Source organism: Panthera leo, chromosome D2 (genome assembly GCF_018350215.1).
Source record: "Panthera leo isolate Ple1 chromosome D2, P.leo_Ple1_pat1.1, whole genome shotgun sequence".
NCBI lineage: Eukaryota > Metazoa > Chordata > Mammalia > Carnivora > Felidae > Panthera > Panthera leo.
The window spans coordinates 53,035,646-53,060,591 of record NC_056689.1 but is presented as its reverse complement, the minus strand read 5'-3'; the positions used below and the strand labels follow the sequence as shown (position 1 = coordinate 53,060,591).

Below are 24,946 nucleotides of genomic sequence, written 5' to 3'. Positions count from 1 at the left end.
CCAGTGAGTGTAAACTTGATTTTAGCACTTGAGACCCTCAGGCAACATTCTGAATGTGTTCTATGGGCCTCAGGAACTCTCAGGAATGTGAATGTGGACCTATAGAGTTCAGGTGACTACTCTGGCTTACTGGCTTTGCAGTGAGTGGTTGTGGATTGAGCCATCCCAGAGTCGTCTGTGGTCACTGCAAATGTGGTTACTTTCTGAACTAATCTGCCCCCTCCAAAGCAATAGTGTAGACTAGGATGCAGAGACAGGCCCTGTTTAACTAAGGAATCCTTTGATCCAAATCTTAGGTTACATATTTTGTAGGGTAGTTGCACAACTGGGGGGAAGCTAAGAGTTCTTTAAATGTAGTCTAGATCCTTTTGGATGAACAGAAAAGATTCAAGAACCATGCTTGTGACTTAATATCCTTAAGTAATACTTCTTCTCAGGAAAACTGTATTTCGTTAGTCATTCTTTATAGTCTAATACTATTATACTATACAATGTGTAAGATTGTATGTAACATAGACCATTACTATAATGCAGTATAATAATATTACATTGTAGTATTGTCTTTCCCCCAAATACTGAACCTTTCCTCTCTCCCATGGGGTCTTAGATTTCAGAGTGGGTATACTATTAGATTGAATAAAGGAGAGCCTGAAATGGGGCACCTGGGTGGCTCAGTTGGTTAAACATTTGACTCTTAGTTTCCACTCAGGTCATGGTCTCATGGTTTGTGAGTTCGAGCCCTGCATCAGGCTCTGTACAGACCCTGCTTGGGATTCTCTTTCTCTCCCTCTCTCTGCCCCTCCCAATCTCTCTCTGTCTCTCTCCCTCCCTCTCTCTCTCTGTCTAAAAATAAATAAATAAACATTAAAATAAAAAAAGGAAGAATAGGTTGAATTAAGCACAGAGATGTTATTCATAGAAACCTCATTTTTTACACCTACTGTTGGCCCATCCAGAGGCCACTTCATGGGTTAGACTTGCATACTTTCTGTGATATCCATGGAAAGATTAATAATAATGTATTTACTTGTAGTGGGACTATTTGTCCCTACCATACAAATAAGATTTAGGTTCTAGGCAAGCGACTGCCCTCAGCTGCCCTCAGCTGTTACACAGTAGGTGCTCAATAAATATTTGAACTGAATTGGAAGGGAATTGTTCTCCCTGTGAAAGACCCATTCATTGTAGTTGTTAAACCATCAGAGTAATCTGTATGAACATGATAAAATCAGACACACACACTTATCCTATGTAATGTGATTACATTACACCCATTAGATAACGTACCTATAATTGTTTCATTCATTTTATGACAACGGTATTGAATGGCCATAGGCAAATCCCTTGACCTGTCTGTAAAAACCTCAGTTTCCATAGCTGAAATGAATTGCCCAGTTAATGTTTCTCAATAGGTAGTTGGAGGACCATCCATATCAGAATCAGTTGAGATATATACTTGTGTAAATGCGGGTACTTGTTCTCCACCCCTGCTTTTATTGAATCAAAAGCTTGGATAAGAGATGAGAGCTGGGGTTTCCAAGTAATTCTTAAAGTACGGTAAAGCTTGAGGCCCGCTGGACAGGATGATTTCTGAGGTCTAGCGTCTTTTCCAACTCAACCTTATTATTGTTGAAGTGAAGCTATATCTTCATAGGTAGAAGCCTTAACCTGTTCTTTTACACAGGGACCGTCTTACTAAAAACGATATCGTTGGAACAACATACCTATACCTCTCCAAAATTGCTGCCTCTGGTGGGGAAGTGGAAGGTAAGTCTGTCAGCAGACCTGGAACTAGACAGGGTGCAGAACTTCTGAAGCAGAAGGAACTGGAATGGCCACCTGGCAATGGAGTTGGTTTCTCAAAAGCCAAAAGTGATGAGCCAAGTGAACTATTTCAGTGATGTTTTGGTGATGACCAGCAGAACAATTAATTAGTAACTAATAATTAAGGCAACTAACAGTTTGAAGAATTTGGTTTTCTTGCGCCCATCCAAAAACTCTTTCCAGTAGCTATTTTATAAATTTTTGACTGTCAATACAGAGTGTTGGCAACCTATCTGTTAGAATGGTATTGACTCCAGTCCATCCAAATATAAAATAATACTCCCTTCTCCACTGACTTCCTTAGCAGGAACAAGGATGTCAGGTAGCAATGAGCCATAAAATCTCCACTCCTTAAGATAATGTGTATTTTGTTTTCATGCTAAAAGCATTGATAACAAATACACTTTTCTTTCTGTTGTTCTCCATACTGAGAATTACTTGCCTATACCTGGCATTGGGATTCTGTGCATACACCAGAAATTGTAACAGGAAATGAAGGAGAAAAGCAAAGATGGTAAGAGAGAAAAATTTAATGCTGACATATCAATAATATCAGCAGCTGATTTTTGTTACCAAAGCAAAAATAACAAAAATGCTTGTAATTACTAATGTATTCAACATATTGAGTAAATTATGTGAGAGAATTCAAGACAGAATATGGTCTTGAGAAACTCAAGGTTCCTCTCATCCTCATTTTGTTTAAGAGGAAACTTTATAGGTTTTAAAACATATATTAATCCAAGCAATGTATAGCATGGATAAGAACCTGGAAGAAATTAGAGATATTGTGAAGAAAACAGAGATTTCCTCTGTCTAGAAGAAAAAAAAAGGCAATTTGAAATTCCAAGAAAAACAAAATACTGAGCAAAGAAGATATAGTTCAGATATAAAGTCGTATGTGGCCGTTATTTTAAGCAAATGGCTAGAAACTACGAAAGCTCCCGTCTGCATGCCCTCTGCTGAGTGGCAGAGGGGACCATACAACTGGAAGTGTAACAAAGGAAATGTAATCATGACTCTTTCGTCTGCAGAGAACAGTATTTATATGGCTGCTATACTGTTAGCACTAATTGTTTTTTGATTTTTTTCTTTGACGCCTATAGCCAAAGCTCTGAACAGAATGTAAATGTTATTGCCCATTGCAATGTAAAAGTATGGAAGATAGAGACTAGAAGCAGAAGGAGGAAGGCGAGTGGAGGAAGGGTAGGCACGGTGGTAGCCTTGTCTTATCAAGTGAGGAATCCAGAAATAAAGACTAGATTAAATCATAATGGTAACCCACAGAGTAGTTAAAAAATCATATCAAAACTATGTGGGTGGGGAGGGTCAAAATGAGTTACATCCATTTATCATTGGCAAGAAGTCATTCAATAATTACCTGGGGTAATTATTCAAAATTTACTGGCGTAAGCATTTTTCTTAGTGATATAGCAGTAACATCCAGAAGAATTAAAACCAGAAATTGTTACATGCAGTTTTCAGCCTTGTCTCTGAGGCCTTCTCTCCTTGAAAGCCCTGCAGACTGTCTGTTATGGGTCTCAAAATAACAAGAGGCAGCAAGCATCCCCCGCCTCCCACCCCCAACACACACACAAAAGAAACAAATAATGTACCATGAACTGCAAACTCTGACCTGCACAACCTCAGACTAAATTAACTTGGGTTTTCTGGCCTTGGTCCCAGTTAAGTCAGATATAAGACAAGTACACGTTTTATTAAAAATATGAAATGATGGTAACTTCACCAGGCCCTCCTTTGGTGGTGAGAAGCTAGCTCTTCTCAGATGCTTCGCTGCCTTCGGACCAGAGGGATTTGAGTTATTTAATGTGTGGTGCTTCTGCCAATTATCACAAATGTTTGAGCCATTTTGCATATAACCGGTGAGATTGGTATAAATTACAAAAGGGTCATGTCACTTGGGTCTGAATTTGGTGTTTTTCTGGTGTTGCTAAACCACTTACCTAGCATTGGATTTGATTAACTTTTTCAATGTCTCTTTTATAATGCCCGTGTTTCTCTTGTGGTTTAACCAGTCGTATTTTTACTATATAGATTTATCATCTTCGGGATCTGGGGCTGCATCGTATACAGGTTTATGCTTTGTAATTTTGCTATCTTCTAGATTTTCCTATTTACTATTGTCTTACTAAGAATGTATCAATTGACTATCTTTAGAACCTTTTTTTTTTTAACATTTTGCTGTCTCCAAAGTAGTTTTGCTATAATTTTAATTTTTGTATTTGTGCTATATGGTTGTCCTGCATGGCTAAAATTAAAACAGATGTGCTAATCAGGCTTTGCTACCACCTCACGTTTTCACCCAGATGCATACCATCCTATTGGGTGCCATTGTAAATAACTGTGAGATAACTTTGTCTGTTATTGTTGTTTTTGTTCAGTAGGTAGAGATATAGGGCATGAGATCAGTTGTTCAAAATGTATGGAGTAAACTGTCCCTCACTTTGAACGTGGATCTCTAGGTTGGAAGACACTGAACAATTGTACATTGAAGGGCTTCATCTTTCAAACAGCGGGGATCGTAACATGTTCTTTCGTCTGCACAGCACTGGCCATTCTTTGCAAGTTTGCTCAATGGTCTCACATTTGACCATCACAACTCCCCTAATGTTATTGTTCCCCAAATAGATGAGGACTTGAGGTTTCAAGAAATTTGTCATTTTTCAAGTCAACACGATAATCCCTCCATGCTAATTACCCAGGCTTATGGTGAGAAGGGAAAAGAGATACTGCACCGAGAAACCTTTGCAAACAGAAGTTCTGTGCGAATACAAAGCATTATTATTGTCTGCCTTTGTGTTACTGGCACAATGCCCCATTCATATTTGTTTTTAAGAATCAATCTTAATATCTTATACTCGGACTTAATATGAATATGAAGTAGTCCTTTAAGTTTAATTTTTTTTAATGTTTATTTATTTTTGACAGAGAGAGAGAGAGAGAGAGAGAGCATGAGCAGGGGAGGGACAGAGAGAGAGGGAGACACAGAATCCAAAGCAGGCTCCAGGCTCCGAACTGTCAGCACAGAGCCCGACGTGGGGCTCAGACTCACAGACCGTGAGATCATGACCTGAGCCGAAGTCAGACGTTCAACCGACTGAGCTACCCAGGCGCCCCTGAAGTAGTCCTTTAAGTTTATAACTAACTTGGCAGATTTGGTAACTCTTCATTCCTTCATTCATTTTTCCAATCAATCCAAGAATATTTATGTGGTAGTTCCCCATGGTAGAACCAGTTCTCAGTGTTTAAGGAATCAAAATAAAATATATTTGAATCCTTCCCCACTCACCAAATGAATTTATAACGTAGTCACAGAAATAGGCGGCTATTTAAGGTTCAAAAATTAAAATATAAAGTGATATGTTATAGAAATCCAGAATACAAAGGAGCCTCACAGAGGTGAATGAAGTCTGAAAAATAATGTTTAAAAAGCAGGTCAGAGGGCTGCCTGGGTGGCTCAGTCGGTTAAGCCTCCGACTTTGGCTTGGGTCATGATTTCACGGTTCCTGAGTTTGAGCCCCGCATCGGGCTCTGTGCTGACAGCTTAGAGCCTGGAGCCTGCTTCAGATTCTGTGTCTCCCCTTCTCTCTGCCCCTCCCCAGCTTGCACTCTCTCTCTCTCTCTCAAAAATAAATAAACATTTAAAAAATTTTTTAAAAAGAAAGAATGAAAGAAAGAACAAAAGAAAGAAAGAAAGAAAGAAAGAAAGAAAGAAAGGAAAGAAAGAAAGAAAGAAAGAAAAGCAGGTCAGAGAAAAAGGTTGATGGCCAGGCTAAAGAATTTTTGTTTATGTAGTATAGGCTTTTGAGGAAGGTCTTTGGAAGTTTGATGTGACAGTTGTGCAGAAAAAGTTTGGTGAGGAAAGTTTGGAGACAGGAAGAGACTTACCTTGTGAGAGAATAGGCTTTCCCTGGAGACCATGCTGAAGCATAAACCCAGAGAAGGAAGGTTCTCCATGTTAATGCATAGCCAGCAAGTCAAAGGGTTTAAAATACCTGAAAAGAGATTTGCTTGGACAAAAAGAATTAAGCTGTTGATATCACGGTAACTTGCAATAGATCATTATTGACAATGATTGTCTCCATCCCTGGAAATCTTTAATGAAAAACAAATACTCATGACAGACAACATAAGTCACCCATGGGAACTGGCTGGGGGTGAGGTAGGGCTAGGCCAGAGGGATGGGTGGTGTACTAGAACTATGAAACTCGAGATCTGGGTCTCAATCTGTCATCTTCAGGGACCTTTGACTAGTCATGTCACTTCTTTGGGCTTCAATTTGGCCGTCCATAATGTGGCATGACTATGGTGCAAGAGTTTTAATGGCCATTCTTGAACATTCTGTGATTCAACTCCTGAAAGTGACTTCCTTTTCTCACTTTGGATCTCTGCTTTAGTCCTCTGCTGTAGTTCCTCACAATGGATATTCTAGCACGAGGAAAGCAATCAAAACCCTGCTTATTAATAATCAAGTAGTCAACTGTGTCCATGTTCCATATGGCAGATTAGATAAAGCCAAACCAATCCATATGTCCAGATATAATATTCATTTTACCCTGATCATTTGGTAACAGGATAGCACAATCCAGAGAAATCTGTTGGAAAAATTCTTGGTCCCCATTTGGGTTTCACAAGAAGTTTCCAAACAGGTGTCAAGTATGGCACCCCAGGGCATTACCAAGTCTCACCCTTAGGCTGTCAGTTGTTACTTTCCTACATCTTAATTTAAATGTTTCTTTTCTCGTGCATTCTTCACCGAGATTGCACTTTAATTAATCTCTGCCAGTGTGCATGGTTCCTACCTCTTCTCAAAAGTGCCCAAGCGCATTTATACATGGTGTAAGAACCTCAAATAATAATTTTTAAAAATCGCAAGAGCACATTTGTATACAGTCTGGTCAACTGTTCACTAATGGGCATTCTGCTCACCTGCTAATCCACATTTATCTTTCTCCCTTACATATAATCATAGAGTTGGAAAGGGCTATAGGTTAACTTCTCATTCATAGAGGACTTGTCTTGATGATAATCCTGAAAACCCTAGCCTCAACATTTCCTCTGTCACCAGTGTGATCTGTCCCATTGTCTGACATCTCTAATTCCTACAAAGATCTTCCTTATATCGAGTGAAATAAAGAATACCTCCTCGTAGCACCCATCAGTGGCCCTTACTGTGTTTTTGGAAACAAGTCCATCCTTCTTCATATGGGAGCCATTCAGATGGTTGGAGACATTTCCCCATCTTCACCCACAGTCTCCCTGTGACTCCATTATTTCTTACATTGCCCTCAGTTCCCCTCACTGCACTGGGGAGCAGTCTTGCTAAGACAAGGTAGCAGAAATATGGAGCATATTGGATGCTCATCAGAGATAGAATGTTTGAATGGGGACTTTATGTTGCTTATAAATATCATATGGTCCTAACCAAAGGCAGGCAGTTCACTGTTATATATAAAAATTTTTAATGTCTCGTATTTTTAATAGCATCTGCCATATTTGTACTAACTATTTTAGTCTAAGTGGAATTTGGGGGGAACAAATGCAGTTCATCTGGTATATATCATTTAAATGACTTCCCCAAATTACCAATTACCCCAAACTATCCCAATTACCAATGACACATTTAATACAAGGCCAATTATAAACTTGCAAAAAATGTGAAGATCAACTCGAAAGCCTTATTATTCTTTCATTTGCATAGCATTATCTTTCTATAATAACAACATAAGTTTACCCGAACTATCCCCTGAATTTTTTGTTTAATGTTTTATAGCAATAAGAAAAGGGAAATATTGCAAGTCTCACAAGTGCTTATAATTTGCATTAATACAACTAACTCACAAATTAGAGGAAAATAGTCTCACTCGGCTAACTAATAACTAATATTTATTTCAATAGATTAATCAGTAAAAGCCTAAAATCTAATAATGATGTTATCTCTCAGCAAATACAGGAGAAACAGAGGTGGGCTTTGTGCCAACATTTGGACCTTGTTACCTGAACCTTTACGGAAGCCCCAGAGAGTACACAGGATTCCCAGACCCCTATGATGAGCTAAATACTGGCAAGGTTAGTGTCTCAATTAAGATTTGTTATTAATGGAACACTGATTAATGTGATTCCTTCTTATAACGGTTATAATTAAGTCTCATATCTAGGGAATCTCTACACACACACACACACACACACACAGATAGACCCGACATGTGACTGATCAAGTGTTGAAGGACAGAAGTCCCACACTCCTCAAGTCTTTGAATACAAGGCTAGGAAAGGATCCTGGAGACCATCTAATTTGGCAATTACAAATGCACAGCATGGCCATTCCCCCTGTCTGGCACTTAGGGCAGATGTCAGTGATCAATGCTGGCGCTTTCCTAACAAGCAAATGTGCTGCCTCAGAATTCTGTTCGATACTGTGTTCTAGGAATTTACCAAATGATTGGAGGTGACATGCCTGAAGAAACTGCTATCCCTGATCCAATCCAACATCTTCATTTTATAGATGAGGATATGGAGGCCCAGAGACGGGAAATGCTCTTTCCAGCATATTAGAAACCAAAGTAATGTCTTTGAGTCAGTTCTGAAGGCCCAAGAAAGGGACTGAGGTAGAGATAAAGCCCTGAGGGAGCAGGGGTAATGGACTGGCTGTGGAAGTGGAAGCCTTCCCTTCCTCTCCAGAAAATTCTGTTGCCAGCACTGCCAGATATGGAGAGAGGAGTATCCGCTCTTCATCCTTATGCTTAGCTACACCCAAAACATCTTCCTCTTTTATTTCCTGGCTGCTCTGAGACTTGCCCTGGTTGCCAACCTGGCAGCCTTCCCTTCCTGAGAAGAGTAGGGAAGGAGCCAAGTTGACACAGATTACGTAGAGCTGCTCTACTGAAGTAGGGTAAGGGAGACTTTGAGTACCTTCCACTCCCACCCCCAGCCTCTGGGAACCTCTTCAGGATCCAGAGCATGGCTTGAAAGCCTCTGACCTAGTCATAGCTAAGATCCCTTTCAGCCCTGGCTCCCCAGCTCTCTTTGGATCCCTTCCTGAAGTCACTGACTTTTCTTTCAGCTACCAAAGACCTGAACCCAACTGAGAGAGTTGTTGACCGATTGAATTTGGAGGTTAGGGCCACGGGAAGGAAACACTAAACTGTAGCTGGCATTAGCCTGACTAGAGAGACAGTTCTTTTTGCTGTTGTTCAGGCCTGCAGGAATAATTTCATGTTGTTGCCTTTCAGGGGGAAGGAGTTGCCTACAGAGGCAGAATCTTGGTTGAATTAAGCACTTTCCTTGAAAAGACACCACCAGACAAAAAACTTGAGCCCATTTCAAATGATGACCTGCTGGTTGTGGAGGTAACTTTGGAATGTGGATGATGCTTGGTATGGAAAAGGGGGTGTTAGGGGATTGGCGGTGGGTGGCTCGTGCTGGCCTGCCTGAGCAAGTGGGGACATCGAGGGACTGCAGGATCAGCTGTGGCAGAGTTGGAGAGCTGAGTCATAGCAAGTACCTCTGGATCTATTTAACACCCTCTTGATCTATCTAGAACAGCTGTATGGTGAGTGAGGCTTGCTTCATCTTTTGTGATGTTAATACCCTACCGAAAATTGGCAGGAGCAGTGATACCTCTGAACCAAATGGCCTGTTTGCTAACTGGGGTTGTGTGGTCCTGGGGAAGTGGCCGCAAGAGCCATCCCAAATGGCATTGGTGCCACCATTAATCATTTCCACTTTCAGAAGTAGGCATATCTCAAGCTTCCCAGCATCTGAGGGCACGTTTATATTAATTCCTCCTTGAAGACAGAAGTCTTCCAAATTCACCTCCGCAACCGTTTCTTTCTTTCTTTCTTTCTTTCTTTCTTTCTTTCTTTCTTTCCAATCAGCTCTTTCTCCTCTATGGACACAATTTAAGCGCCCATGATCCATATGGTAGAGAGCTACAGATGTAGTTTTTTCCTAGTAAATTCAAATGCCAGTGTTACTAACTCAAGGTAATAAATCCCAGAAGAAGAATATTACTATCATTAAGCTGTAAAATGCTCATTTTTTCCCTTGTCAATTAATTGACATCTGCAATACAGATTTGTTAACATATGTGATGGATAACCCAATATTTAGTTAGCCCTGTCTCTGTTGCCCACTGAATCATTTCCAACACATCCTATACCGTTATTATGAGTTTTAAAAATAAATATGCTAGTTTATTAATATTTTTATTTTTTGACTTCTAAAAAATTAACACATAGCACTGTGTAAGTTTAAGGTACATGGTGTGTTGATTTGGTATACTTACATATTGCAATATGATTACCACTGTAGTGTTAGCTAACACTGCCATCATGTCACATAATTATCATTTCTTTTTTGTGGTGAGAACACTCCAGATCTAGTCTGTCAGCAACTTTGAGGCATGTAATATGGCATCGTTGACTATAATCACTACGCACTGCATTACATCTCCAGAATTTGTCTTCTAACTACAAGTTTGTACACTTTGACCAACATCTTCCCAATTCCCCAACCCCTGGTAACTGCCCTTCTACTCTCTGTCTTTATGAGTTTGACTTTTAAAAAAAAATTTTTTTAACGTTTATTTATTTTTTGAGACAGAGAGAGACAGAGCATGAATGGGGGAGGGCAGAGAGAGAGGGAGACACAGAATCTGAAACAGGCTCCGGGCTCTGAGCTGTCGGCACAGGGGCCCGATGCGGGGCTCGAACTCACGGACCGCGAGATCGTGACCTGAGCTGAAGTCAGACGCTTAACCGACTGAGCCACCCAGATGCCCCAGAGTTTGACTTTTTTAGATTCCATGTATAAGTGATATCATACAGTGTCTTTCTCGGTCTGGCTTATCTCACTTAGCTTGATGCCCTCCAGGTCCGTCCATGTTGTCACAAATGACAGGATTTCCTTCTTTCTCATGACTGAATAATATTCCATTTTGTATGTGTACACCACATCTTCCCCCACCTATTTCTGAGAATCCCGGGTTGATGCTTATGTGTTCCAGAAATCTGAACTGTTTGCCAGAGCATCCAGCTCACTTACGGCTCTCTGCCCAGGGCCACTCTTTGCTGGATTCCACCCCTGACCCAACAAGCTTCTTGAAGCTGTCTCCTTCACCTTCCCCTCCGTCCCAGGCATGGGATAGACCCTTCTCTTATGTCTCCACATTACATCAGAAACCAAACGGCAATTTTAGAAAAACTTTTACCTCCAGTAAGAGGTAAGAGTAGGGAAACCGTGAAATGAGTAACTTGAAATGGCTAATCTCAAAGCTCTGGGCTCAGACCAGCTTTCTGGGTCTGTTGCAGTTGGCCTCCCTGCCTCTCTCTAGCCTGCTTACTGTGGCAGGGCTCGGGTCCCCACCTGCCCCTATTCCCAACACCACCCTGTACACATGGCCACCTCAACGTCCGTGTCAAGTGCTATGAATTCCCAGCCAAACAAGGCCTTCTCCTTTCTAGGAGTTTCATGTCTGCCTGTTGTGAGATTTGCCCCTTTCAGGATGAGTGACAAGGAAAATATCTACTCCCTTTAGAGGAAACTCTCCCTTCTCCCCCAGACCATTGTAGCCTTGTTCATGGACTCCCAAGAAGCCAACATTAGGAGGTTAGAGTCCAAAGCAGTATATTCTGGATTTTTCGGTCCTGGCGTGTTTGGAACATTAGGAGTCCAGTTATTCATGAGCCACACAGATTTCAATCCAGCGCCTGTGTCTTCCCCTGTAAGAGAAGACTGGGCCACACATTCTTTCACAGGTTACCTCTGTCTCCACCCCTCAGCCTCAGGAAGGAACCTTACACCTACCACCGGCAAGCCACAGGGCATCAGTCCAAGTTCTCACAGGGAAAGGATCACTTCTCCCCCCTCTACGAGCACAGATTATAACATAGTTCTGGCTAAAACATACACTTAACAGTGCATGTGACCAAATGGAACAGTTGAAGTCAGGTTATTTAAATGGTGAAAAGAACCCCGGTAGGTGTGTGTTTTGTATTATAGTTAAAGGTCCGTCCAAAGAAGTTTTCTAAGCAAAGCAATGGTCTGCCTTGAATGTCAATTCATATCTCAACTCCTAGAATCAGAAACTGCTTAGAAATTTTAAGTCATAGTTTCCCAGTTTCTATACATTAATGTATCCAATAAAAAATTCTAGGGCACTTGCTTCTATTTCCTGAATCAGCCTATCAAACAAGTGGATATAAAGGCCAGATTAGGTTAAGAACTCTTGGGAGATAAGTCTTCAAGAAATTATCAAGTGTCTCTCCATCACTCTACTCCTTGTCATCCTACCTATTCCCACTGATATACAGACACATAAGTAATACCATTTGCGACTTATATCATGCCACCAATGGTGCCATAATGCCATTCTTGGATTTGGCATTAATGGTGTTGACCACTCTTGAGTTATCCCGGAGTTTCTGATGTGTAGCGAGGAGTGATTTTGCTGAGGTGAGAAATTGAGTCAGGTGTGCAGAAAAGCAGGTGTGTGAGTGCTGGTCAGTGCACCTAGCCATCACCCAGTCTGCATGTCCATGAGAGTGAGGCTCTGTGCTTCTCTATTCCTGACACGGGTGCACAACTCTTACATAGGGTCTGAAGCAGTCCCCCAGAGTTTTCAGTTACTTTGTTACATTTCATGGGGGTAATGATAGAATATTGTGACATTATTGACTTTCGGGATTTGCTGTGATCTCAGGAACATAATCCTTGCAAATGATAAATCTACCATAACATAGTAACAACAGGGGACCCTTGAAGACCTTGAGTGCTGGACTTATCCTGACTTTTCCAAACTTGCTTCTGCAGACGAGGTCATAAATCAAGACGAATCTCTATAAGAAGTGTATGTGGTGGGATCATGTAATGTATACTCATTTTGTTTTGGTTGTTTACTTGTTAAAGAGACACAGAGCCAAAACAAATTCCCCCGGTCGATAAGATCCTGGTGTGAGTCTTTCTATCCACCCCATACCACCACCCCATACCACCATCAATTCTGAAGGTGAGGAATCGTAACACATCTTAAGAACAAATTTAGAAAAAGGAAAAAGAAGAGAGGGTGGGTGGGAAAGTGGAACAGCTTACATGCCATTTACTGCCAGGATCGTGCAAGAAAATAGCTAAAAAACCCCAAAGGCCTCTATGGAGACATATGGTATGGCATGGGTGGTTCTGGACTTGAGTTGTTATAGATTGGCTCTTGAAGAGTCCAGCTACAACTTGGTTCAGGCAGAAATCCGGCTATGGGTTCTCAGCAATTACAGTGCCTCTTTACTTTGTGTTGTCACCAGAACAGAATTTAAGTTCATGGCCTTTCTTTTTATTTTAAGCACTCGTAATAGACAGGGGGAGAGGGAAGGGATAGGAAGAGACTCAACAAAGTATGGTAGCTAGAATGCAAAACTGAATTCTTTTTTCTTTTTTACTCCAAATAATTAAACACATACAGGCAAAGAAGCCTGTGTCATAGATTTAGTAAAAAATAAAACCAAAAAGAAACTCAAAAAACAAAGAGCCAACGGTATACAGTCGCCACAGTATATGTCAACAGTATAAAAGAACAGCTTTGTATAAACTGAAATAGAAAACAAAGTTACTTTTCTTTGATCCAAATAATTAAACCCAGATAGCAAAATGGCTTCTGTCATAAATTTAATAAAAGCAAAAACAAAATCTATAAACTAAAATCCCAGTAACATTAAAAAGCAGGAGAGGAGCTGAGATTCTGAAGACACAGCCCCAGTGCAGGCAACCAGGAGACTGGTAAGAGAGTGAGATGAGCAGATTTGTGTAACCACCGGGAACCATCGGCCTCGAAGATGATCCTGACCCTCTTCCCATTTCCAAAGATCCCATGTTCCAGGTCATACGCAAATAATGAAATTTCTGGTCGTGTTCAAGAGGGCGACTTGGTTGCTGTGAAATCATAGTGCTAGTATTTGCTCTTTGACTCTGGTTCCTGACGCTGAGCTCCTAAATCTCTTGGGATTTCCTGGGTGGTAGGTGAGTCTTTTGTTCTAGTGAGGTGACTCTTATGGGCTCCTCGTTTGAAGCTGCTCATGAGAAAGACCAAGCCATGATTAGAAGCTTGGAACTTTCTGCCTTACCCCCTGTTCTCCCGAGAGGGGCTAGAAATTGAGTTAAAGATCCATCACACTTATGTGATGAAACCTCCATACAAAATCCCCAAGATACAGGATTCAGAGAGCTTCTGGGATGTGAATACATGCATGTTTGGGGAGAGTGTTGTGCCCAGAGAGGACGTGGAGGCTCCGTGTCCCCGCCACATACCTTGTCCTATGCAGCAGTTCCATCTGGATGCCCACCTGTAGCCTTTATCATATCCTGTTATAATAAACTGGTAACCAGTAAGTAAACTGCTTTCCCAAGTTTTGTGAGCTGCTCTAGCAAGTTAATCAACTCTGAGGAGGAAGTCATGGGAGCCTCCAATTTATACCCGATCGATCAGAACCTGGACTTTCGACAGGGATCTGAAGTGGGGATGGGGCAGTCTAGTGGGACTGAGACGTTCTGTCTCTGGGTAGATAGTGTCAGAATTGAGTTCACCTGTAGGACACCCAACTGGTGTTGCAGAATTGCGTGCTGTGGGAAAATCCACTACACGTCTGGTATCAGAAGTGTTCGGAGTGTGGTAGTCCTGCGAGAGTAAAGGAGGAACACAGGAGGGAGAGTGAATTTTTCCTACTCAGTCGCCATAGAGCTGCCCCGCCTCCTTAGAGCTGAACTGGCTCCAGTCGAGAGACCCTTGAAGAGATGCAGCTGGGTTCCACCTGTGGCCACCTCCCTAAGGAATCAGGCAGGTAGAAGATGAAGCGTGGCATCCCAGTTCTATTCAGACACCTGCTGGCTTCTGAAACCTCTGCCCAGTCACTAAAGGACGCCATCGTTTTGTCTCCACCATCTGGGATCTGGTCCTAGACCACTTCCACCCTACTCCTTCCCAGTCTTCTCGTGTGTGACCTAACATGTTTTGGGACCATTTTATGAACACGCGTTCTGTCTTCTGCTCGATTAGAACCTCCTTGAGTTCTCCCATTCGTCTGGCCCACGTAAGTGCTCAACAAATATTGCTTGAAATAACACGTTCAGATTCTTCCACCAGCTCCGCTAGTTGTCAGCTGCCTTTAGTAAATAGACCAAAGGTGGCAAGTCGGGCAGTTTTCTTTGGCACAGTCTCCTTGTCACTGATCCTTAATGTCCCACGCCTGGTGGTCCCCCAGCCACTTTTAAGAGCTGTTACTTGTTACCCCTTTTTCAGTATTCTGCTTGACAAAAATCACACCTTCTCCAGATTTACTCCTAAAACTCTGATACTACCTGCATCTACCACACACACCGGTCTTTGATGATTGGAAAGAGAGCCCCAAGGCCCTACAAAGTCAAAGAAACATCCGTCAGTGTTCAGTAGATTATAATTTACATTCTTTAACTTTCCCCATTATGAGCAGTTTTGCCCAAAGGCAACACAGGGAACAAAAGCTGAGGCTCCTGACTTTTCTAAACTTTGTTGTTTGTTTCTTCTTCTCTCCCCCTCTGTGTGCCCTGAGGCACAGGGGAAGTGAGAAAGGGCTGGGGGGAGGGCAGAATTCTAGACTTCACAGTCCAGAGCCTGGCTCTGGGGCAGGTGAGCAGATGTAGATCCCCTGCCCCTTGTGGAGTTTGGACCTGTGAAGCCACCCAGTTTGCAGCTCCATCTTGAGCGGCTTGCTCACAGAGTGTGCCGCTCTGTTGGGAGGTGTGGTGATGGCCAAAACCCAAATTGCTGTCTTAGAGCTCAAACTCTTCAGGGTGAGGGTGCTACCAGGGTGCAGGTGACTGCGAGCTATGCTCAGGAAAACCCAGGGAGATCTAATGGAATCGTGGCCACGTAGAGGTGTGCAAGGCAGAGCCAGCCCAGCCGGAAGTGGCATCCCCACCCCTTCCACAGCCTCCCCATGCACTTTCTCTCTTCTCTGCACCCTCTGTATTAGCAGATGGCACCAGCTTAAATGCTGGTCATTTGGGGGGGGCCCTGACTTAGGCCCCAAATTATGTCTCATATTTTTGCTCCTTCCCTTCTCCTAGATCATCCCAGATGGTTTACAAAGAAGTTATGCTGTATATAGAAGTTCTGACTAATACAAATAACTTCCTGCTTTCTAATTTTCACACAATTTAAACCAAACCCAGAATTTCCACAGCATTCCTGAACCATGGATAGTTCAGGAGGCTTAGGTGTGGATAGTTAAAGGGACTCCTGACAAGCGATAAAAGTCTCCAACCCCCTCTCTGCCAAAGTGACGGTGGACTAATGTAAGTAGGAAAAATTTTAAATTCACAGTGCTAGGCAGTCTCTGGGATGTGGCACCCAGCTATAAGGATATTTCAAAGCCCTTCAGGTGATTCAGTACGCAGCTAAGTTTTCAAACCAATGTTTTGGAAAGACTTTCAAGAAAGATTGAAACTCAGAAGGATTTCTGATGAAATCCTATTGAGGGTTTCCCTTGTACCATGTCAAAAATCCTTTTAACCAAAACAGAGACTTTGTAATAGTGGCACGTCCTGTGGTTCTTCAAGACAACAAACTACAGTCCCTGTCAGATGTTCTTAAAACAGTCCTCAAGAAGTTAAAAGTAGAATTACCATGTGATTCCAAAATCCACTGCTGTGTATAGACCCAAAACAATTGAAAGCAGGGACTCAAGTGGATATTTGTACACCCATGTGTATAGCAGCATTATTCATAATAACCAAAAGATAGAAGCCGTCCATTGATAGCAATCCTTCGATAGATGAATGGACAGACCAATGTGGTATATATACAGACCAATGTGGTATATTTAATAAACTTATTAAACAAGGATGCCATTAGACAGAAGTGGCCGTAATGCCTGGGCAGCCTACATAAGCAAACCAGAACTTAGGCCTGTAAATGCTTCCAGGTTAAGAAATCAAAACCAAAGGACAATGAAGCGCAAATAACCAACTAGACTTTCCCAAATAATGCAACCACTGAAGCCAGCGCCAGTCAAATAATGTCCTTGCCTTCCTTCCACATTTGCTCTCTGAAAGTCTTTCCTCAGCTCTTGTAGGTGGAGCACTCTTAACCGCTTCTGCTTTGTCACTGCCCAATCCAATCTGTGTTTGCTCAAATAAAATCTTAAAACTTTTCAACATGCCCCAGTTTATCTTTCAACAGTACAATGGAGAATTCTTTAGTCTTTTTTTTTTTTTTTTAATTTTTTTTTCAACGTTTTTTATTTATTTTTTTGGGACAGAGAGAGACAGAGCATGAACGGGGGAGGGGCAGAGAGAGAGGGAGACACAGAATCGGAAACAGGCTCCAGGCTCCGAGCCATCAGCCCAGAGCCTGATGCGGGGCTCGAACTCACGGACCGCGAGATCGTGACCTGGCTGAAGTCGGACGCTTAACCGACTGCGCCACCCAGGCGCCCCGAGAATTCTTTAGTCTTAAAAAGGAAGGAAACTCTGACATGTGCTACCACATGGCTAGACACTGAAGGCATTGAACTAAGTGAAATAAGCCAGTCGCAAAAGGACAAATGTTGTTTGATTTGACTTACATGAGATACCCAGAGTAGCCAAACTCAGAGAGATAGAAAGGAGGTGGGAATGGGGAGTTGGGGTTTAATGGGTACAGAGTTTCAATTTTATGAGATGGGCAGAGTTTTGTGGATAGATGGTGGTGATGGTAGCTCACCAATGTGAATGTCCCTAAGGCCACCAAACTGCACACTTAAACATGGCTCATGTGGAGAATTTTATGTTATGTGTGTTTCACCACAATTTGAAAAAAGAAATTTTTGATACTGTTGTCCAAGTACTTCTGTGAATGAAAGAACATATTCTTACATCATACAAGGCAGAAGAACTGCCCATGATTGTGATACATTTAATAGAATAAAGGCCATGGTATGGATGAATAACAAAAGAAAAGGAAATCGGTTGACAAATATCCTACTGGGATCACGTAATTTTTGTTAGCTTCTTTTTAAAAACAATTTTTTTTAATGTTTATTCATTTTTGAGAGACAGAGAGAGACAGAGCATGAGTGGGGAAGGGGCGGAGAGAGGGAGACACAGAATCTGAAATAGGTTCCAGGCTCTGAGCTGTCAGCACAGAGTCCAACGTGGGGCTTGAACTCACAGACTATGAGATCATGACCTGAGCTGAAGTTGGATGCTCAACCGACTGAGCCACCCAGGTGCCCCAATTTTTGTTAGCTTCTTGAAGGTGAAACGTGTCATTACGTTGCTACGTAGATTATGCTGCACAAATTGGTAGCAAGGTGGGAATGCAAAAGAGCAAATCCAACGACAATAAGATTCAGCATATGCCAAAGTTTGATAGCAATGTGGCCTCCAAATCTCAAATTGAAGGACTCCAGATCTGGGAGTTCCTTCTCTAAGGGCTTTCAAAGTAAACTTGCCATAGTGAGAAATTCGTCAAACAATTTGAGTATTATCACTCATGGGTCTCCATGAACCCTCTAGTGAAGCATGTAGACAAGTGTAACCACTGGTATTCTCACCCCTAAGCTTGACAAGTGTCTACAGAGATTGGATACCGATGGAGATCCGGAACAGAGTCTAGATGTGGATGGTATTAAGTGGCAGAACGCCTAGAACATAATGAGGTACAGCAATTTCAACCATTGCATGGCTCTGTTTGACTAAAGAAGGCAGAGTACCCAAAGATCAGTGAGGATATGATCCACAAAGAAGGAGAGATGCCATCTGAGCAATCTGTGGATTCAGGAGACTTTATGTGCTCGGATTAAGGAAGGCCTGAAGGGCTCATGGTCATTTCTGCCAGGCTGAAAGATCCTCGGTGTGGTCATTTTTGGCCCTATGTTCAACTCCCTCACACACACACACTCAATAAACCAGTAATTTTTTTTTAATGTTTATTTATTTTCGAGAGAGAGAGAGACAGAGTGGAAACGGGGGAGGGGCAGAGAGAGAGGGAGATGCAGAATCTGAAGCAGGCTCCAGGCTCCAAGCTGTCAGCACAGAACCTGACGTGGGAGCCCGATACGGGGCTTGAACCCATGAACCATGAGATCATGACCTGAGCCGAAGTCGGATGCTTAAATGACTGAGTCCCCCAGGCGCTCCCCCAGTAATTTTTTTAAAAAGAGAGAAAGGAAAAAATAACGTTTGATTTCTGTTTCAGAAAACAGGAAAATAAGTTCACCTAAATTCAGTTAATTTTAAAGTCTTACATTAAAAATCTTTATTGTTGTTTTTTATTTGAAAATTAATACTAAAGGAGCACCTAGGTGGCTTAGTCAGTTAAGCGTCTGAGTTCGGCTCAAGTCATGATCTAAGGGTTCATGAGTTTGAGCCTCGCATCAGGCTCTCTGCTGCCAGTGCAGAACCTGCTTCGGATCCTCTGTCCCCCTCTTTCTCTGCCCCTTCCTCACACTCTCTCTCTCTCTCAAAAATAAATAAACATTTTGTTAAAAAGTAGAAGAAAAAGAAAATTAATACTCAAGCAATTCAAAAAATCAAAAACATATAAATTAGAAAGTACGATTAGCCATAATCTTTTTACCTTCCCAATATAACTGTCAGCAATTTTATTTCTATTCTACACATTCTCCATGCATATGCTAATATTAAAATATATAATTAATGAGTTCACTTAAAATACATTTGCACATATGAATCTACCTTTTTACTAACTTTATTGCATTATATGGATGTAACATAGTTTGTTTAACCAGTGACCTATTGCTAGACATTTGTATTGCTTTCATTTTTTTTTTTTTCTCTCTATTTCAGTCAACACTGCAGTGAATATCCTGGTACTTCTATCTTTGCCCACTTGTATGAGTACAAGAAAAACTGCTAGATTTAAGAACATTCTCTACTGGCATTTAATTCCATACTAATTATTAGTTTTAGAATTACATCTGCTAGACACCCACATATAAATAAGAGCAAAAGGAGTTTCACCGAGCCTTACGTCTGCCCATACTTTACAGAAATACCAACGAAGGCGGAAGTATAGCCTGTCTGCCGTGTTCCATTCAGCCACCATGTTGCAAGATGTTGGCGAGGCCATTCAGTTTGAAGTCAGCATTGGGAACTACGGCAACAAGTTTGACACAACTTGTAAGCCTTTGGCATCAACTACTCAATACAGCCGTGCCATATTTGATGGTAAGACTGCCTCTAACCATCCTCTTCTCATAAGTTTACCGTGGGTGCATCACAGGACAAGAAGCACCCAACGTATTCTCCCTTTGGCAGCCATTATCTTCAGCATATGCTTAGTGGAAAGAAAAGATTAAATGGGGAAGACAGGTGGCTAGAGTTTGAGCACCTTCAAGACAGGTCAAACCCAAGAAGTTGCAGGCCCTTTGCCAGGGTCTGAACCCCAGCCCCCTTGCCGTGTTCAGCTTTCACACTGGCTCTGTTTTGTAAAATCACAAGATGGTGACTTGCTGAACTCTGAGGTCCCCAGAGTTCCCACCTGGTGAGAGTCAGCTCCCACCCTGCCCAACTCCACCCTACCAAGCCCCAAACTGCTCTTAGATTGAGTAGTTGAAATGGATGGGACACTGGCTCAGGTCCTGGAAAATCAAGCTTCCGGTCTTCATTCTGTTACTCTCCAGCACTATGACCTTAGCCGCATCACTCAATTCTTACCTTCAGTTTCATTATCTTCTCCAGAGTTCCTGTGAGGATTAAATAGCTGTGTTTGAACAAACATGGATGAGAAACAGTCTCTACTTTTAAGGAGTATACATTCTAGTGTATAAAATAACAAAGTGGAGTATGAGAATGAGCAAGTAAAGGTATCAACAAATGGTTTAAGAGTATGTAGAAAGGAGAGAGACGTTCTGATCAAATGTTCCAACAGTATTGCCATAATTTTTACCTAATTTTTGTACAAGCAGTGTGAAAATATAAAATGTACTAGAAAAAAGTTGGCTGGTAATTGTTAATCCCTGTAAGGTTCTACCAAACCCCATGAATCCATGCTTTACAAAATAGAAAATCATTTTTTTTCTTGCCCCAATTCCAACAAAAATATTTAGAATAGCACTTTTCAGGTACAAACACATATAATCTAAACTCCCATCTCTATTTTCTGCTGCAGTGTTATGTAATCATCGGTGATCCTGAACCACTGCAAGATCCTAAAATTGTTGCGTTCGGCTTACTAGGGTATTTTAGAGAGATTTTCAGAACAGGTTGAATGAATAAAAAACTTTCTGTCTATCCCTTGGTGGCTTCATTGGATAAAATTTAAAAATAAGATCACCCCAAACCATTCCCCAAGCATATGGATGGATTAACCTGTAGCCCATTTTACACATCTCTTAATAGACATGTTGTTTAAGTGTCCAATGTTCACTGACCCTCAATGTTCTACACCAGGAAACTACTATTATTACTTGCCTTGGGCCCACACAAAGCCAGTTGTTACCCTGACTTCATACTGGGAGGACATTAGTCATCGCCTGGATGCGGTGAACACTCTCCTAACCATGGCAGAACGGCTGGTAAGTTTATCTTTTCTATATTTCCTTTCCACTGGACAGAGTGAATTATGTATTAGTTACAAGGTAGGCCCTGTAAGTGACATCAGAATATAGTGATAAGCAAGATAAGAGCTATTTCTTTAGTAACAGTTGACATCAGTGATCCAAGGCTGGCATGGAGGTTCAGAGATGTTGGGGACCTGCACTCCTTCCCTCTTGTTGCTCTGCCATCACTAAGGAGTTGTCATTGTCTGCATGGTTGAGGCTGCTCACCACTAAGCCTGCCCTCAAGCCTGAGGGAAGAGGAATGGGGAAGTAGATGGCACAGGCCTTTCCCTTGGAGGGAAAGACCCAGAAGTCACACACTTGATTTCTACTCATTTTCCATTGGCCAGAATCCAGTCATACAACTACATCTCACCCTAAGGGGACTGGGAAGTGCCGTCTTATGCTTGGGTTGGCATAGGCCAGATAAAAGTCCTCTTCCTGAGGAAGAGGGGGGTGGATATCGAAGTGGGAGGACAACCCACAGGTTCTGCCACAGTTAGGAGTGGTGTGGAGAATGGTTCATGCCAATAGAAATATGCAGCCCTTAGAGCTCTATTGTTGAGTAAAAATCTCCAGTGTGGGAAGAGGTGGGCTCAGAGGAACCAGAGCCTGACATTTTATGCTCGTTTTGTAAACTAGAGGGAACTTTCCTTGTTTGGAGGTTGGGAGTTCCCTCTGGCAGAAACTGCATAGATGTGGTATCTGTTATTTTCCATCTAGTTGATATTGATGAGGAGGGGCACATGGTTGGGATATTTCTAAGTCAAAGATACTAAATTGGTGTGATTAGTGTTTTGATTTCCAGATTATATTAGTATTAATTTTTTCTAAGGTCTAACCTCTGTCAGGGTAAGACCAATACATGTGGGGGTCCTGGAATTTACCTGATCTAAGATTCCGCAGCAAAATCTAAACATATTGTTTTATGGGGGCACCTGGGTGGCTCAGTTCGTTAAGTGGCAGACTCTTTTTTGTTTTGTTTTGTTAATATAATTTATTGTCAAATTGGCTAACATACAGTGTGCAGAGTGTGCTCTTGGTTTTTGGGGTAGAGTCCTGTGGTTCATTGCTTACATACAATACCCAGTGCTCATCCCAACAAGGGCCCTCCTCAATGCCCATAACCCATTTTCCTCTCTCCCATATCCCCCACCCCATCAACCCTCAGATTGTTCTCTGTATTTAAGAGTCTCTTATGGATTGAAACAGCCAACTCTTGATTTTGGCTCAGGTCATGATCTCATAGTTCATGAGATTGAGCTCCATGTCTCTCTCTGCACTGACAGCACAGAGCCTGCTTGGGATTCTCTCCCCCCCCCCCCTTTCTGCCCCTTGCCCCCCCCCCCATGTTCATTCCCTGTCTCTTTCTCTCTCAAAATAAATGAATAAACATTAAAAAATATATATTGTTTTATATTATAAAGATGATATTGAAGGAGAATTGTAGTTTAAGTTAAGCATAATTGTTCACCTGACATGCAGTCTGGTTATGGTATTAACTTCCAGTCCTCCGTCTCAAGGAAATTAGTAAAGAACTGGTCACCCCTCTATTCTGATTATGTTTTGGGTATTCTTCAGGCCTTTTTCTTCCTTGTTCTTCTCCTCAGCATTGATCAGGCTATCCTTATTCCATGCTGATCTGGACAACATGGGGGCTTTCCATGATCAGGACTTTTGATGATCATGGTGGGCACTCTCTCAATCTGTGTCAGCAGATGCTCAAAGTGACACAATAGTATGTTCTGGGCTCATCTTGTACTGCTCTGCCCTAATTCTCAAATTGCCAATTTTCTGAAGAATTCTGTTTCCTCTTAGCGGGAATATCATATGAAAACCAAGATCTGGGTATTAGATGCTCACTACTATTTAGATGCCATTGCTTCTAGGCCTTCTCAGTGGACAGACTTAATGACGGGCACATGCACACACATATTCACGTGTGATTTATTTCTAGATCTATCAATATATGAAAAGCAATGAATTTATAAGCCTAACTCCAAATCCATTCTAATGTCACAGGTTTGTTCTAGTCTTCCCTATTTCTATATTTGTAACTCTTTTCTCCAACAGTGAGAAACGTCATTTGCTCATTTGTTCAATCCTAATATCCATAGATAAACCACTGCAACAAACAAATTTAGAGTTTGATATGTTCATGGTTCTTTTCTTCAAATCTTTTTAACGTTTATTCATTTTTTTGAGAGACAGAGAGAGTGAGTGGGGGGGCAGAGAGAGAGACACACACACAGAAATCTGAAGCAGGCACCAGGCTCTGAGCGGTCAACACAGAACCCTATGCGGGACTCGAACTGACCAACTATGAGATCATGACCTGAGCCGAAGTCAGCTGACTGAGCCACCCAGGCGCCCCAATGGGTTAACCGACTGAGCCACCCAGGCGCCCCAATGGTTTTTTTCTTTAAATTGAGAGTATATCATCAAAATATTGTGTTCAAAAATTATTTGGATCAGTTTGGTGTAGTCATATAGTTCATTTGTTTCTGTTTTATATTCCATGGTAGGATTCCTTCTCCCATCTTTATTGGTTTTATTTTATTTACTTTTTAAATACATAAAATATTTACATGGTTTCAAAGGTCAAGGATATATGAAAGATTGCCCTGTTACTTATAGATGTCAGCGTTGATTGCCTTTTGAAGAAAAGTAAATAGTGCTGAGCTATGGTGAGCATTACTAAACGTAAAAAATTAAATGCATTGGTTTTTCTGTCAAGTCTTCTGTGTATTTTTTCTTGAAAAGGAACATTAAACCTTTACTAGGTTTAATGGCATGACGCACAATTAACCGATTATTTCCTCTCTTTCCAAACTCTCCAGCAATCAAACACAGAGGCTCTAAAATCAGGGATACAAGGTAAAATTCCTGCAAACCAGTTGGCCGAATTATGGTTGAAGCTGATCGACGAAGTTATAGAAGACACAAGGTACAGTGATCTTGTTCCTATCTCAGAATTCCCAGTCATGCTCTCCTCCCTGAAACTGTAAGGAGAGCCTCTAGGATTGTTCCCAGTGTTGGCCTGAAAAAATGAATTTGAATTAGTCAAGCTTCTCAAAAGGCCCTAGTCACTGGGAGGAGTCTCTGAATCACCACCAGGAAAAGTTCTTTCTGATTTGGTGCCAATTCTAAAGCAGCCTGGGGAAGCTGAGGGCCCTGAAGGAAACATCCCAGGGCAGCCTCAGGCAAGCGGTGGGGACAAGGAAGGAGGATGCTGGCCTGTGCTTGTGGGCCCCCCTCCTGGAGAAGGGTGAAGCCTGGCTCCCACAGAGAATGGGGTCTAGGGGTGGAGCATTGATTTTGCCATTCAGAATCACATTCCTAATGCACAAACACATTTTTAGAAGTAGCCTTTTTACTTGCTTTTTTTTTACTGAATGCCTAAAAGACTGTATCTAAGGCTCCCTTCCCAAAGCCAGTAGATTTGACTTGAGCCGGAGAACCTTTTAGAACTGTGACTTAGAGAAACAGCTCAGAACTCTGGGCATTTGGAACTCAAAAGGGGAAGTGATTCATTC

The 24,946-nt window shown here is 41.8% G+C and overlaps 1 protein-coding gene across 2 annotated transcripts in view; it reads left to right on the top strand.

Moving 5' to 3' along the window:
• MYOF (myoferlin) overlaps positions 1–24,946 on the top strand; it is a 153,597-nt gene that overhangs the window by 69,291 nt on the left and 59,360 nt on the right. The window contains exons 16-22 of one of the 2 annotated variants that reach the window (XM_042909321.1): positions 1,685–1,767; positions 3,877–3,915; positions 7,787–7,911; positions 9,075–9,191; positions 19,860–20,037; positions 21,262–21,386; positions 24,251–24,357. In XM_042909321.1, the coding sequence (XP_042765255.1) occupies positions 1,685–1,767; positions 3,877–3,915; positions 7,787–7,911; positions 9,075–9,191; positions 19,860–20,037; positions 21,262–21,386; positions 24,251–24,357 (774 nt within the window). The remainder of the gene's footprint in view (positions 1–1,684; positions 1,768–3,876; positions 3,916–7,786; positions 7,912–9,074; positions 9,192–19,859; positions 20,038–21,261; positions 21,387–24,250; positions 24,358–24,946) is intronic. The other variant, XM_042909322.1, reaches the window with a different exon arrangement.